The sequence below is a fragment of the Hemiscyllium ocellatum genome, chromosome 15 (genome assembly GCF_020745735.1).
Source record: "Hemiscyllium ocellatum isolate sHemOce1 chromosome 15, sHemOce1.pat.X.cur, whole genome shotgun sequence".
NCBI classification, from domain to species: domain Eukaryota; kingdom Metazoa; phylum Chordata; class Chondrichthyes; order Orectolobiformes; family Hemiscylliidae; genus Hemiscyllium; species Hemiscyllium ocellatum.
Genome location: NC_083415.1, coordinates 27,705,265 through 27,719,435, shown reverse-complemented (window position 1 = coordinate 27,719,435; position 14,171 = coordinate 27,705,265). Strand labels below are relative to the sequence as shown.

General features: G+C 39.5%; 1 protein-coding gene across 1 annotated transcript in view; it reads left to right on the top strand.

Annotated features, from left to right (window-relative positions):
* slc9a8 (solute carrier family 9 member 8) overlaps window positions 1-14,171 on the top strand; it is a 73,640-nt gene that overhangs the window by 43,441 nt on the left and 16,028 nt on the right. The window contains exons 11-12 of the mRNA XM_060836324.1: window positions 4,800-4,916; window positions 7,146-7,228. Of these exons, the coding sequence (XP_060692307.1) occupies window positions 4,800-4,916; window positions 7,146-7,228 (200 nt within the window). The remainder of the gene's footprint in view (window positions 1-4,799; window positions 4,917-7,145; window positions 7,229-14,171) is intronic.

Sequence of the window (14,171 nt, the reverse complement as noted above, 5' to 3'; positions counted from 1 at the left end):
TTAGGGAGAGACTGAATAGACTGGGACCTTTTTTTCTCTGGAATGTAGGAGTTTGAAGAGTGATCTCAGAGGTTTATAGAAGCATTTGGGGCACAGATAAGTTGTATAGCCAAGGTCTTTTCCCTAAAGTGTGGGAGTTCAGTATTAGGGGGATATTTTTAAGGTGAGAGGAGCCCGTTTAAAAGAGACCCGAGGGGCAACTTTTTCACACAGGATGGTTTGTATGTGCAGTAAACTATCAGAGGAAGTGATAGAGGTTTTAAAAAAGCATATGTTGGAATCCAAAGTAGATAACCAGGAGACTGAAGAATACAGCAACCCAGACAGCATCAGGAGGTGGAGGAGTCAACATTTCTGGTATAACCCTTCTTCAGGAATGAAGGTAGTGATAGGGGGAGCTGCAGATAAAAGTGGGGGGAAGATTTTGGGTGGGGAGAGAGGCGGCATGGTGAGGTAGTAATAGGTAAACACAGGTAGAGGGTACGATCTGATTGCTCGATGTGAGGAATGAATCCGGTTGGTAACTGGAAGGAAGGGTCGTTAGGTGTAATAGAAGGGAAGAGTCAGGGAATGCAAGCACAGTTGCAACATCTACAAGACATTTGGACAGGTACGTGACTAGGAAAGGTTTAAAGGGATATCTGCCAAACACAGGAAGTTGGGACTAGTTTTAGTTTAAGAAACGTCAGCATGGATGAGTTGGACCAAAGGGTCTGTTTCTCATTCTAATTAAATGAGAGGGGAAATGTGTAGGAATGAAAAGAAAATTAATAAAAGTTATTTGCCATGAAGCTCAAATGCATTTACAAAGGTAGGTGTGATGTTTTAAAATTCATTAAAACATATTATTGCATCAGACATCCAAAAAGAAAATATTTCATCTTGTTTCTGCCAGTTTTTATAAATGAGCATTTACTTACAATTAAGGATCTCTCTAAGGTTAAAGCCAACCTTTTTCTTGCTTCTCAAACAGCACCAGTGTTAATCTCTGGTTTAGAGATATTAAATGTTTGGGGAGAGGTAAGGCTGTTCATTGTTTGCTTGTGTTGGTAACTAACAAACCAACTCATGGAAATATATCTCAGACGTGCATTTATTCTCTCAACTAAGAACACAAGTTGGGAGTCAGGTTGAATTATTTTCTTCTGTTTGACTGAACTGCACAAACTTTAACCACTCGAACTGTTAGAGCTGGTAATGTAGAAGACCATTATAAGGAGTAGAACCCGTTTAAATCTTCAGTAACTGTACGAAGTCTTGCAAGCTGGATTAAAAAAAATGTTTTATTACAACTTTGTTTTAATACTAAGTCTCTTACACAACTTTTACAATGTTGCCTTTGAGGTTTGTAATTTTTTTGTTCATTGAAAATCTCATTCAGTAATCTTTTTAACTATGTCAATAATGTAGTAGATTTTATGCCACCTAAAGTAGTTTGTTTTTATATTGTTTTCTTTCATGAAATAATGGGCTTTAACTATCTATTTCAAGATGATTAAAATGAAATGGCTATTTTAAGATGTTTGAAACTCTATAATAAAATGTAACTATTGAGGTATAACTTTGCTTAAACTTGCATATACAGTAAGAGAAAATGCTAAATTAGAGAAATTACAACGTTTCAATAAAGCAAGTACTGTTTTTGCTGTTAAAATCATAAGGATTTGATTAAAAGGTACACTTGATTAAAATTAGTAAACTGCTGTTTTCATGTCTGGAAGAGCCAGTAGTTCAAACAAAAAAAAAATTAAATCAAGGTCCATCTCTGCTAGAAGTTTTTCAGGAATGACAAGTAACTCAGCAGTTTTCGACTGTGAAACTTGATCTCCATATTAGTAGAATGATTTTGATTTAATATTCACTATGACTGGAGTTTTATGAAATGCTGTGGGGGGGGGCGGGTGGCAGTGTGACTTTGACTTGGATTTTGCCATAGTATTAACGGCAGCTTGTCGCCACTTAATGTTATTAAGTAGTTAATTGGACAGCAGCCTCTGCCACTCACGTGCATGTGTGAGTACAGAAACCTACAAGATCTAGAAACCTACAACCTCTAGCAACTTTTCTTTACAATACCTCATTGATAAACTACGTGAAAGGGTGTGGTGTTGTGGTAGTGTTGGGGTGTGACCCATTCAATGAAAACAACATTTTTTTTCAAACAATAGGGCGGCACGGTGGCTCAGTGGTTAGCACTGCTGCCTCACAGCACCTCTCCATCTCGGGCAACTGTGTGGAGTTTGCACGTTCTCCCCGTGTCTGCGTGGGTTTCCTCCGGGTGCTCCGGTTTCCTCCCACAGTCCAGGTGAATTTGCCATGCTAAATTGCCCCTAGTGCTAGGTGCATTAGTCAGAGGGAAATGGGTCTGGGTGGGTTACTCTTCAGAGGGTCGGTGTGGACTTGTTGGGCGAAAGGGCCTGTTTCCACACTGCAGGGAATCTAATCTAAACTAATCTTAGATTAAAAGTTTGCCTTAGAGTATATTAGTCACATTCTTCCACATTTTAATTGTTGTTGTAGATTTAAAAGAAACATTTGGCCTGGATTTTCTGATGGCCAGTCAGTTAGTATTCCTGTGGGATCCCCATTGCAGCAGACTCCACAGGAATCGCCCAGGAAATTGAAGATTTCTGATATGTTTTGAACTCTCTGAAATCTCACAATTCAGAGAATTCCAATGAAATTAAATAAACAAACAGTTAATCAGGAACATTCAGACAATTAAGTACACGGTCTGACTCGTGAATAGCTATTCAACAAACTGCCGTACTTAGCTCAAGACACCAAACTAAGTTTCCCCCAGACAAGATTAGATTACTTCATGTGGAAACAGGCCCTTCAGCCAAAGCGCAACCCACTCCCATCCATTCCCGTACATTTATCCCTTCACCTAACACTATGGGCAATTTAGCATGGCCAATTCACCTAACCTGCACATTTTTGGATTGTGGGAGGAAACCGGAGCACCTGGAGGAAACCCACACAGACACTGAGAGAATGTGCAAACTCTACACAGAGTCGCCTGAGGCGGGAATTGAACCCGCGTCTCTGGCACTGTGAGGCAGCTGTGCTAACCACTGTGCCACCGTGTCACCCACTGATCTGATGCAACACTTCCTTTATTCCACTGCTAGACCTGATTTTTCTCAACCATGCTGACCACCCCCAAACACTAAATCACTGTTAATATCTTGGCACCATATTCCCTTCCCACTGTACCCTGGCATCCAACCCTGGCAACCTACCCCCATTTACCTAGCTCTTCCTGTCCCCTATACATCAGGCGCCTACTCTTCCTAACAGTAAAAAATGAGGTCTGCAGATGCTGGAGATCACAGCTGCAAATGTGTTGCTGGTCAAAGCACAGCAGGCCAGGCAGCATCTCAGGAATAGAGAATTCGACGTTTCGAGCATAAGCCCTTCATCAGGAATAAGAGAGAGAGAGCCAAGCAGGCTAAGATAAAAGGTAGGGAGGAGGGGCGATGGAGGTGGGATAGGTGGAAGGAGGTCAAGGTGAGGGTGATAGGCCGGAGTGGGGTGGGGGCGGAGAGGTCAGGAAGAGGATTACAGGTTAGGAGGGCGGTGCTGAGTTGAGGGAACCGACTGAGACAAGGTGGGGGGAGGGGAAATGAGGAAACTGGAGAAATCTGAATTCATACCTTGTGGTTGGAGGGTTCCCAGGCTAACAGCCAACAATAGCCAACAACCTTATGTCCTTAGCATGTGATAGCAATAGTAGCTGTCAGAACCTTTTGAATTTCTGAATATGGCAGTTGCCTGCTATAAAAGTGGTTTGCCTTCCTCCAACAGTTCTACATTACAAATGAATTGTCAAAATGGAAGTAAAGCTCAGTGAAAACTCTTAGAAATGCAGAGCTCCTTTTTTGTCAGAAGAAGGAATATAATTACAATCTGTTTGAGATTGCCACGCCTTGGAAAGTCTGGCCTATTTTTGAAAGGTTTTTTCTGATTTACCTCTCACCCTGTTTGTTGCCTTTCTATTTCATTTCTTTAGATGATATTGCACTGAATTATCCTGTCAAAGTTATACCTCACAATTTAGACTGCAGGATTTATTAAGGATTCTTTGCTTGATTGATTGAGAAAGTGGGACAGTGGTTCAACAGTTAGCATTGCTGCCTCACAATATTCTTGGTCGATTATAGCCTCTGGCAATTGTGGAGTTTGAACATTCTCCCTGTCTTTGTGGGTTTCCTCTAGGTGCTCCAGTTTCCTCCCATGGTCCAAAGATATGCTATTTAGATGGATTGTCCATGTTAAATTTCCCATTGTGTCCAGGGGTTTGCAGGTGGATTAGCCTTGGGGAATGCAGGATTAGGATAGGGCAGTAGGTCTTGGTGGGATTCTATGCTGAACAGCCGGTTTCCATACTGTAGGGATTCTGTGTTTCTATGATACCCTCTCGGTTGCCTGTTCTTGCAAGCCAGAAATCGCCTGCAGAAGGTAACAACAGTTGAGACATGACTGGGAACTGCATATTGTAGTGTGAAAACCCACAGGTTCTGTGGGAAAGTGTAAGCATATAAGTGAGTTCCATTCATTCACCGCTGACTGCAAAATCTGGATTGAGCTTTTGCAGCCGTGTGTGAAAATTTGAGTATTTTTGCCTTCCACACGTTTCACAGAACAAAGGTGCTAATGTTCCGTGTCTAAATCATTGTCATCAATGATGCTTGTTTCATAGTTACAATAATTCATAGATTTAAGTAACAGAAATGTTAGACTTTTTTTAAATAAGTAAAATTTCCTGTGTCAAACTTTTTCTTGTTTCTTTTTAGGAATCATGGCTATTCTGTTTTCTGGCATTGTGATGTCGCATTATGCTCACCATAACCTCTCACCAGTTACTCAAATCCTAATGCAGCAGACACTGCGAACTGTTGCTTTTATGTGTGGTATGTGGCATGCATTTCTCCAATCTTTGCAATTACAGTTTGGAAATGGTTTTGAAATTAAACTAACAATTTTACTGAGCTCAAACACTAATTAGAATATCATTTGAAAAATAACTACCCAATCTATTCAAGAAACACATGAGAATTTTGACTTGTTACTGTTTGGAAATGTTAGTAAGAAGGCAGACCAAGAATGGTTGCAATAGGAAAGAAGAAGCTTAATGTCACAGTTACATTACTAGACTGATAGTCCAGAAATGAGATATGAATTCAAATTATGCATGGAGGAAAATCTGGGAAGACAGTTCACAGAATTTGATGGGATAATTATTGTACTGATCAGTACACACCTCGATCTTCCTTCTCTGGATGCTTTCACTTGTTCATATGAGGCACAGGATGATGGGTTTACACTTAGAGGTCTCTAACTCATTAATTAAAAATCATGGCTTACAGGAACTGCTGCAAAAAGCAAACTGGGGTTTTATTCAGGCTTAGTAGTTTTAACTGTAGGACACAGACCGCTCCTGAGCTTGCAGAGATTTGATGGCTTCTCCCAACCTCATTCACAACCCCAAGTTGTTCAGTTACGTGGGAACTAATTACACAGTCTTTGGAAGGCAGAAGACCTTTGTCATTGATCACTGTTCACAGAACAGTTATCAGTCAGTTACTTGTTGGCCATTGAATCTCGATTTGTGCAGTTCTTGGTTCTAGTTCATCTGCAAATCTTTCACAACTGCTTAAACCAGCAACTATGTAAATGGTGCTTACAGTGAGTGTCATGTTACTTGCTTACAAAAAAGTAGCAATTTTTTTTTAAAAAAAGATTTTTTCCCATTTAAGTTCACAATCAAAAATATAGAAGTATAGAAGTTGATTTCATGTATCTTTTGTGGCTAGTTTTCTGCCTGTTTGTCCAATGTTGTGTTTGCTATTTGCAAGGTACTTTGTGAATGACATTAGTTTTGCTTGTTGTCTGAATGGGGTCTTTCAAGTTCATTAGCTGCTGTTTTAGTGTGTTGGTGGGTTTATAGGCAACCATGATGCCAAGAGGTCTGAGTAGTTGACAGTCATTTCCGAGATGCCTTTGATGTAGGGGAGGGGCTAGGGTTTCTGGACACGTTTTGTCTGCTTGTTTGGGTTTGTTGCTGAGAAATTGGCGGACTGTGATCATTGGGTACCTTTTTTATAATTCACTGGATAGGTGATTTTCGTCTGTGCTGCAGTGTGTGGTGGCTCATTGAAATAATGTTCTAATGCAGCTCCATTTGTGGGTACTGAGATGATTGCTTCTGTACTTCAGTAATTGGTTCGTATGTGTTGTTTTCCTGTAGACACTGATTTGAAGTTCCCCATTGGCTTTTCGCTCTACTGTGACATGTAGGAGTGGCAGTTTGTTTTTTTTCCCTCCAATAAATAGGCTATTATACCTTCTGCTGACATCTCAAGTAGAGGTTTGATTGATCTGGAAAATATAGAATAGATCATTAAATCTAAGATTTAAATTACAGTGATTAGCATTTTATTCTGTCAGTAAACAATTATAATTTTAAGCAACTGTAAATAAGACAATGGACTTAAAAGTAGTTTAATATTTTACCGTCCTTGGTTTTCAATGAAACTCTATTATTTCCCAGCCCCTGAGATAGGAGTGCTGATATGCCTGATAGAGTTAACTTATTTGAACAACTAAAATGTACTCATGATTTGACAATGTGTTTCCTTCAGTGTCAGGATTGAAGCTTTCCTACATATGAAGTTGAAGAATTGAATATAATGCACCAACATGATGCTTTTGGAATTGTTTAAATTTAAATTTTTTGAAGAAAGTTCTGCTATTCAACTTTGGGCAGGAATGAAAACAATTTTTTTTTCATTTGAGCCTCTATATCTGATGTGGCATATCTCAGAAAAGCATCAGTTATTATGGAGATTTCAAACCCACATTTATCATCCAAATTATGCTATCAAATTGTCCTATACGTACCCTTACACTATGGGCCCATGACCTTTAGGTAATGGGTTGAAATTGTATATTGTTCATGGGAACAGGTCCTTTTCTGCAGTAACTGAATGAGAACAATTCCATATTCTCAGTTCGAAGTAGACTCAGACTCCATTCCTTAGATATTAGAGCAGTCAATAAAGCCTAAATTGGCCACACTACTGTTGTGAAATGTTACAATTACCTTTTTATCCAATAACATTAAACCATTTTCCTTTCAGAGACTTGTGTTTTTGCTTACATTGGATTGGCAATATTCAGTTTTCCTCACAAGTTTGAGATCTCCTTTGTTATCTGGTGTATTGTAAGTACATATTTTTGACAATCTTTTATATTAATCTTAACTTTTTTTTTAATCCAGTACAATTTGTCTCTTCATTCATGAATCATTTGATGTATTATTGGAACAGAATACTAAAATGTGAGAAGTGTGTAAAGAGTAAATAAAACAGCTGAGTTACTGAAAACAAAGTCATTTGAGAAGCTGATCCACTTTTTTAGATTTCTTCATTGCCAACATCTGGGAAAACACAAAGATGTCATAAAATATCAGAAAATGAACTTTTCCAAAACAGATCCTCCCTGATTTCATCAAAACACCTTTCTTTAAATTTATTCATAATTCATAACTTTAAATCATCTTGATGACTCTTGCTCACCTCACATGTTTGCGGCGTCTTTTCCTGCATTATTTCTTTCTTTTTGAGAGCGGATGCAAATTTGACTTCCACTAATAGGTTACTGCTAGTCCTTCCAAGTTTTTTTTTTGAAATTACAATTGACTCTTTGTTTACCAAATTTGTCTGCATATTTGAAGGTGAATAAATTCTGTGTTCAATTTATTTGCATAATCTGCACAGCTGTCTCTAATTTTAAATTGGTATGAGCCTGCGCTGAAGGGAAAAGCCAGGAGAGTCTACTGCTATTTCAACATTGCAGTGCTGGAAAGTGAACCATAGCTGCCAAGAGGCCCTGATGTGGTGCTGCTTCAGGATCTAAATATGTGGGATACATTGAGAGAAAATAATAAAAGCATATGAACTATATAAGATTACCAGCGTCAACAACCACCTCCTTCAATTTTTAATCCCAAGCAAGGGGGCCTGTAATCAATAGAATGAAAGCTTAGGTTTATTACTAATTTAAACAAAGTTAACCAGAATATGTTGTACTGAAACTATTCTGGACAGACTGCACCTTCTGTTTTGGTCATCGAGACAGAAAGGAAATATTGAAGATTGTTCACAGTATTAGACTGTTAAGTTATGAGGGAAATCAGAGAATTTGATGTTCTTTAGCTTTGAATCAAACTTGGACTGCCACCAGTTTTAGATATTGTGTGTTTTGGAAATGATTCATTTTTGCAGACCATATCCAGTCTCAGTGGTGAGAGATATGTTCAGGATTGACGTCAGGAAGAATTGCTTCACACAATTAACCAATACTTGGGTCAAGTTTCAGAGAAAATGCTATTATGTAAGCTTTTGATCCATTCAGCATACATTGGATCCTGTGACAGGAGATTTGAATTTTTCTTTCTCCACATCTGGAACTAATGATGTCTTAGGACATTAATTTAAATTTAGTATTCTTGTAGAGGTTAGTCAGTCACTTTGATGTGGTTTGTTTTCAAGCACGTTTTGGAAACTAGTGCACTATACTTTGGTTGTGTAGTTAGTGAACTCCAGATTAAAGAGGTATAATCTATTTATTTCAATGTTGCTGACTACTAATCATGACTGCAATGCACTTTTCAATAAACACTGATAGTTCCTTCATTAATCAAAGATTTCCACAACATAGCCTTTGCACCACATACACAGTCATCCTCAAAGTCTGGATATGAGCCATAAATATGGTTATGTTTTTTTATTTCCTGGAAATTTAAAAGGGATGCTTTTAAGACTGTTGCCAAAATAGGACATATATTCTCAAATTGGCATTAAATAATATCATCGAGTAAAAAGTGAGGTCTGGAGATCAGAGCTGAAAATGTGTTGCTGGCTAAAGCACAGCAGGTTAGGCAGCATCCAAGGAACAGGGCTCTGGCCCGAAACGTCGAATTTCCTGTTCCTTGGATGCTGCCTAACCTGCTGTGCTTTAGCCAGCAACACATTTTCAGATTAAATAATATCATTATTGTTGAATCTCCCATTATCAATATCCTAGGCATTACCATTGGCCAAAAACTGAACTGGGTGGAGGTGGGTACTGCACCTGGGTGCTGGACTTCTGATGAAGGGTTTTTGCCCAAAACGTTGATTTTTCTGCTTCTTGGATGCTACCTGAACTGTGCATTTCCAGCATCACTCTAACCTCAGAAACTAAACTGGACTAGTCAAATAAGAACTATGGCTACAGGAGCATGTCAGAAGCTAGAAATCTTTAGCAATTAATTCACCCCCAGACTTCCTAAAGCCTATCCAGCAACTAGCAGGCACAAGTCATGGGTGAAATGGAATACTTGCAGGATGCATGCACTCCAACAATAGTTGGAACATGGCAGCCCCTTTGATTCACCCCACATCCACAAACATTTATTCCCTCCATCATTGACACTTAGTAGCAGCATTTACAAGTCAGGCTGTGGAAATTCACCAAGGCCCCTTCCTAGCACCTTCTAAATCCATGACCACAACCATCTGGAAGGACAAGGGTAACAAATACATGCAAACACTGCCACCTGCAGATTTCCCTCCAAGCTACTTACCATCCAAACTTAGAAATATACAATTGGACTTTCACTGTCACTGGGTCACAATGCTGGAACACTCTCCTTATTGGCATTGTGGGTGTATCTGCTCCAAATGGACAACAGCAGGCCGCATGCAGGACTGGTTTTCCAGGAGTCCTAGAGTCTTGGAAATTTACTTGCCTAAATATGTGTTAGGAGGGGCAGCTCAAATCAGTCTTTAAAGAGCAACATTCTGCCCCCATCACACACTACTGCTTAAAAGTTGTCTCAACCAGCTGGAGTTCTCTACCTGAAGTCAGGTCTAACCCACCTTGGATAGGGTAAAGAGGTCGGGCCCAAATCCACCCAAGCTGGAAGTGTGTGGCTACAGTGGGTGGTAATGTCATGGCAGAGGTAATCCAAAACCCCTGCTAATATTCTAGTAACATTGATTCGATAATTACTGTTGATTATAATTGAAAACTAATCTGGTTCACTCATGTTCCTTAAAGAATGAAGTCTGCTATCCTTACCTGGTTTGGTCTAAATGTGACTCCAGAACCACACAATGTGGTTCACGCTGAACTGCGCTCTGGGAAATTAGGGATGGGCAGTAAATGTTGGCCTAGCCTGTGATGCCTACATCCCGTGAACAAGTGTTTAAAGAAAAATTCCACCATGACAAATGATCAGATTTGAACTCAATAACACAAAAAACTGGTATAATAACCTTGCCTAATGTTGTATAATAACCTATCTGGTTCACTAATGCCTTTTTAGAGAAGGAAACCTACCTTTATCCCTCTGTGTTTGTACATGTGACTCTTGATGGTCCAGTCAATGAAGTCCACATGCCACGGCAAATTACAAAAAAAGCTATTACCCAGCCCCAGCGTAATTTAACCCTTCAAATGTTGTACACTTTTTGTATATTATTAAACTCAGTAGTTGATATTTTCCACTGAGTTTCATATGAGGTAGTATGCTATGAGAATTATTAGGCTTGATTTTTACAGAGACCAATAACCTGAAAACAAAGGAAACCTCAAATGTTCATGGCTCTGTTTTTCCTATACTTACAAAGAGTTCTTGGTTCTGCTGCAGCACAGCAGGCTGGAACACAATATTCCACATCCTTCAGCTTTTATCCACACGGCAAATTCAGGTTGCCATATCACTGCTTAAAATTGACCTTCCAGCCAAGAAATCCAATTACACCTACTTTTCAATTATCTCCATATAATTCTGGGGCAAGGGTATGCCCATCAAATAAAAGCTTTTTGTGAAATGCAAAGATCATCACAATACACATTTGGGGGTCAGTTCGGCTTAGTTGGCTGCACAACTGGTTGTGATATAGAGTGATGCTAACATTGAATTCTCCTTCTCAACCCCTCCCCTCACCTGAGGAATGGTGACCCTCTAGTTATACCATACCAGTCACCTCACTCAGGTAGTGCGCTGGAAATAAAGACTCACTATTTCCAGAATTGTTGCAAAAGTTAAATATTTTAGAAAAGTACCTGAAATTCTCCAGGTTACCTGTCTTTTGAAACCCGGTGACAGACAGCACCTATTAGGTTTCTGCACTTAACAAACATTAGCATTTATTGCAAAAAAAAAGATTCAAGCTACAAGTAGACAACAATGAACTGTTAACATGTAACTTTACCAGTTAAAGCTCAAACTGCTTTATAAAATTCCCCGTACACAAACGTGGAGGCAGAAAAATTCATGGACAGGATGGAAAAACTATGAAGGCACTTCAGTGGTCTCTGTACACAGGATTTTCTGACACAATCCTTTTGACTTGCCAGGATTTGCTGCTGCTCTATCTATCTACCTTGAATACTTTTCGTTTGCTTACAGGGGACACAGAACAACTGGTTCGCAACTTTTTAAAAGTCTCGCTTGTTAGTTAAAAGCCACAGCTTACGTTGGCTGACTAGTGAGGGAATATAAGCTGGTTCTCTTCAGCCATTAGGCTTTTTTTTTACTGCAGAGACACAACAATGAGGGAAGGGGTCATTCAGGATCTTGTCTTGAGGAATGAACCTGGCCAGGTGATCAAAGTTTCAATGGGAGAGCATTTAAGATGGTTATGGATAAGGATAAGACTGATCCTTGGATGAAAAGTGCTAAATTGGGGGAAGGCGAATCACAACTATATTAAGAACTGATTAGATTGAGGTGGCTGTTTCAGGGCAAATCTACATCTGACATGGGAGCTTTTTAAAAGCCAGTTGGTGACAGTTTAGGACCAGGGTCTTTCTGTGAAAATGAAAGGATGCGAAATTCGGGATATCCGGAATGACACCGATATTGACAAATAGTCAGAAATAAAAAAAAGCGTATGTAAAGTTTAGGAAACTGAAATCAGAAAAAAAAACCCTGGAGTAATATAAAGGAATCAGGAAAGAATTTAAACAAGGAATTCGGGAGGCTATGAAATGTCATTGGCAAGTAGGATTCAGGACAACCCCAAAATATTTTATTTGTATATTAAGAGCGAGAGGGTAGATCCACTCTAAGACAAAAGTGTGAATTTATACACGGAACCAGAGGACGTGGGTGAGATTCTTAATGAGTACTTCACATCAGTACTCACCAAGGAGAAAGTTATGGCTAATGTTAAGATTAGGGAGAAGTATGTTGATATTCTAGGACGTGTCAATATGAAGAAGGAGGGTCGATTGGGTGTCTTGGAAAAACATTAAAGTAGATAAGCTCCCAGGGCATGATTGTGTCTATTCCCAGGTTACTGAGGGAGGCAAGGGAGGAGATCGCTGAGGTTTAGCCACACATAAGGTCCCTGAAGACTGGAGAATAGCAAGTCTTATTCCTTTTGTTTAAGAAGGTCAACAGGATTAATCCAGCAAATTATAGGCTGGTGAGCCTTCATCAGTGGTCTGAGAAATTATTGGAGAAGATTCTCTGACAGGATTTATTTGCATTTGGAGAAGAATGGACTTAATAGAGATAGTCAGAATGGCTTTGTGTGGGGGAGGTCTTGTCTCTCAAAGTTTAGTTTTTTGAGGAACTGCCAAAGAGCATTGATTAGTGGATGTTATCTACATGGACTCTCCTAAAGCATTTGACAAGGTTTTTCATGATAGGCTAATATAGAAGATTAAGTTGCATACAAAATTGGTTTGGTCATCAAAAACAGAGGGGAATTGTGGCAGGATGTTTTTCTGTCTGGTGATATGTGAATAGTGATATTCCACAAATAAATATACATGTAAGCACATGATCTGGATTAAAATGTGTGTGGTGTGACAAGTAAGTTTGTAGACTAACATTAGTGGAGTTGTGGATAGGGAGGAAGGTCGTCAAGAGATACAGTCAGATATAGATCAGTTGCAAAGTTGGGCGGAGAAATGGCAGATGGAGTTTAATCTGGGCTAGACATGCATCTTGGAAGGTCAGTTGCAAGAAGAAAATATATAGTAAATGGCAGGACCTTTGGGAACATTACTATACAGAGGGATCTTGTGGTGAAAGTTCATAGCTCCCTGAAAGTAGCAACGCAAGTGGATAAGGTGGTAAAGAAGGCATATAGCATGCTTGCCTTTATTGGTTTAGGCATTGAATATAAAAGTTTGCATGTCATCTTGCAGCTGTATTTAAAAAAAATTGTTCAGAAACGTTTGAACTATTGTTACCACACTATAGGAACAACGTGGAAGCTTTGGAGAGGGTGCAAAAGTGTTACACTCCATTCAAAGCAACAACGTGGTATTAGCTATAAGGAAAGTTGAACAAATTTGGAATTTTTTTTACTACAGTGTTGGAGGCTGAGGGATGACCTGATGGAAGTATATAAAATTGAAAGGCCAGGATAGATCGGATGGGTAAATGTTAAATATTAAGGGGAATAAGTTTAAGGTAAGAGGGGAAAGTTGCAACGAGATGAATGAGGCAAGTTTTTTTTTTAATGAGGGTGGTTGGTGCCTGGAATGTGTTGTCAGAGGAAGTGGTAGATGCAGATACAATAACAATATTTAAAAGGCATTTAGACAGACCCCTGGAAATGGAAGGGGGGGGGGGGGGGAGGTGTACCAACCATGTGCAATCAGGTGGGAGTAGTTCAGAATAGCGTCACGATTGGTGCAGAACTGTTGAGCAGAGGGACCTTTTTTTTTGTGCTGAACTGTTCTATTTTCTATCCCTTGATGGAGGTCCAAAGGCTTCTGGCTGTCTTGTTCACACCCACAAGTTCAGCTACCTGGGAGCCAATTGCATAGTCATTTATAGACAGAAGTTATTTGTTATCGACAACTGGTCACCATGTCTCAGCCCACTTGTTGATAGTTGTACTCATTCTCTGGTGACAGTTTGTTTGCAACTACACTTCCTGTTCACTGACTGAACAAATAAGTGTTAAGAGCGCTTACCATAACTTTTTAAAAGCAACTTTTGTACCCTGTCTTGGTGACACCTTAAGTGCTTTGGAGCTTCCTGTGAAACGCTGATGTACTGTGGCTTCTGGAATTTATTTGGTTCCATTTCTGCTGCTTCTGGTTGTCTATTGTGGTGACTGGTATATTGGCTTTGGTCTATATGTTTGGTG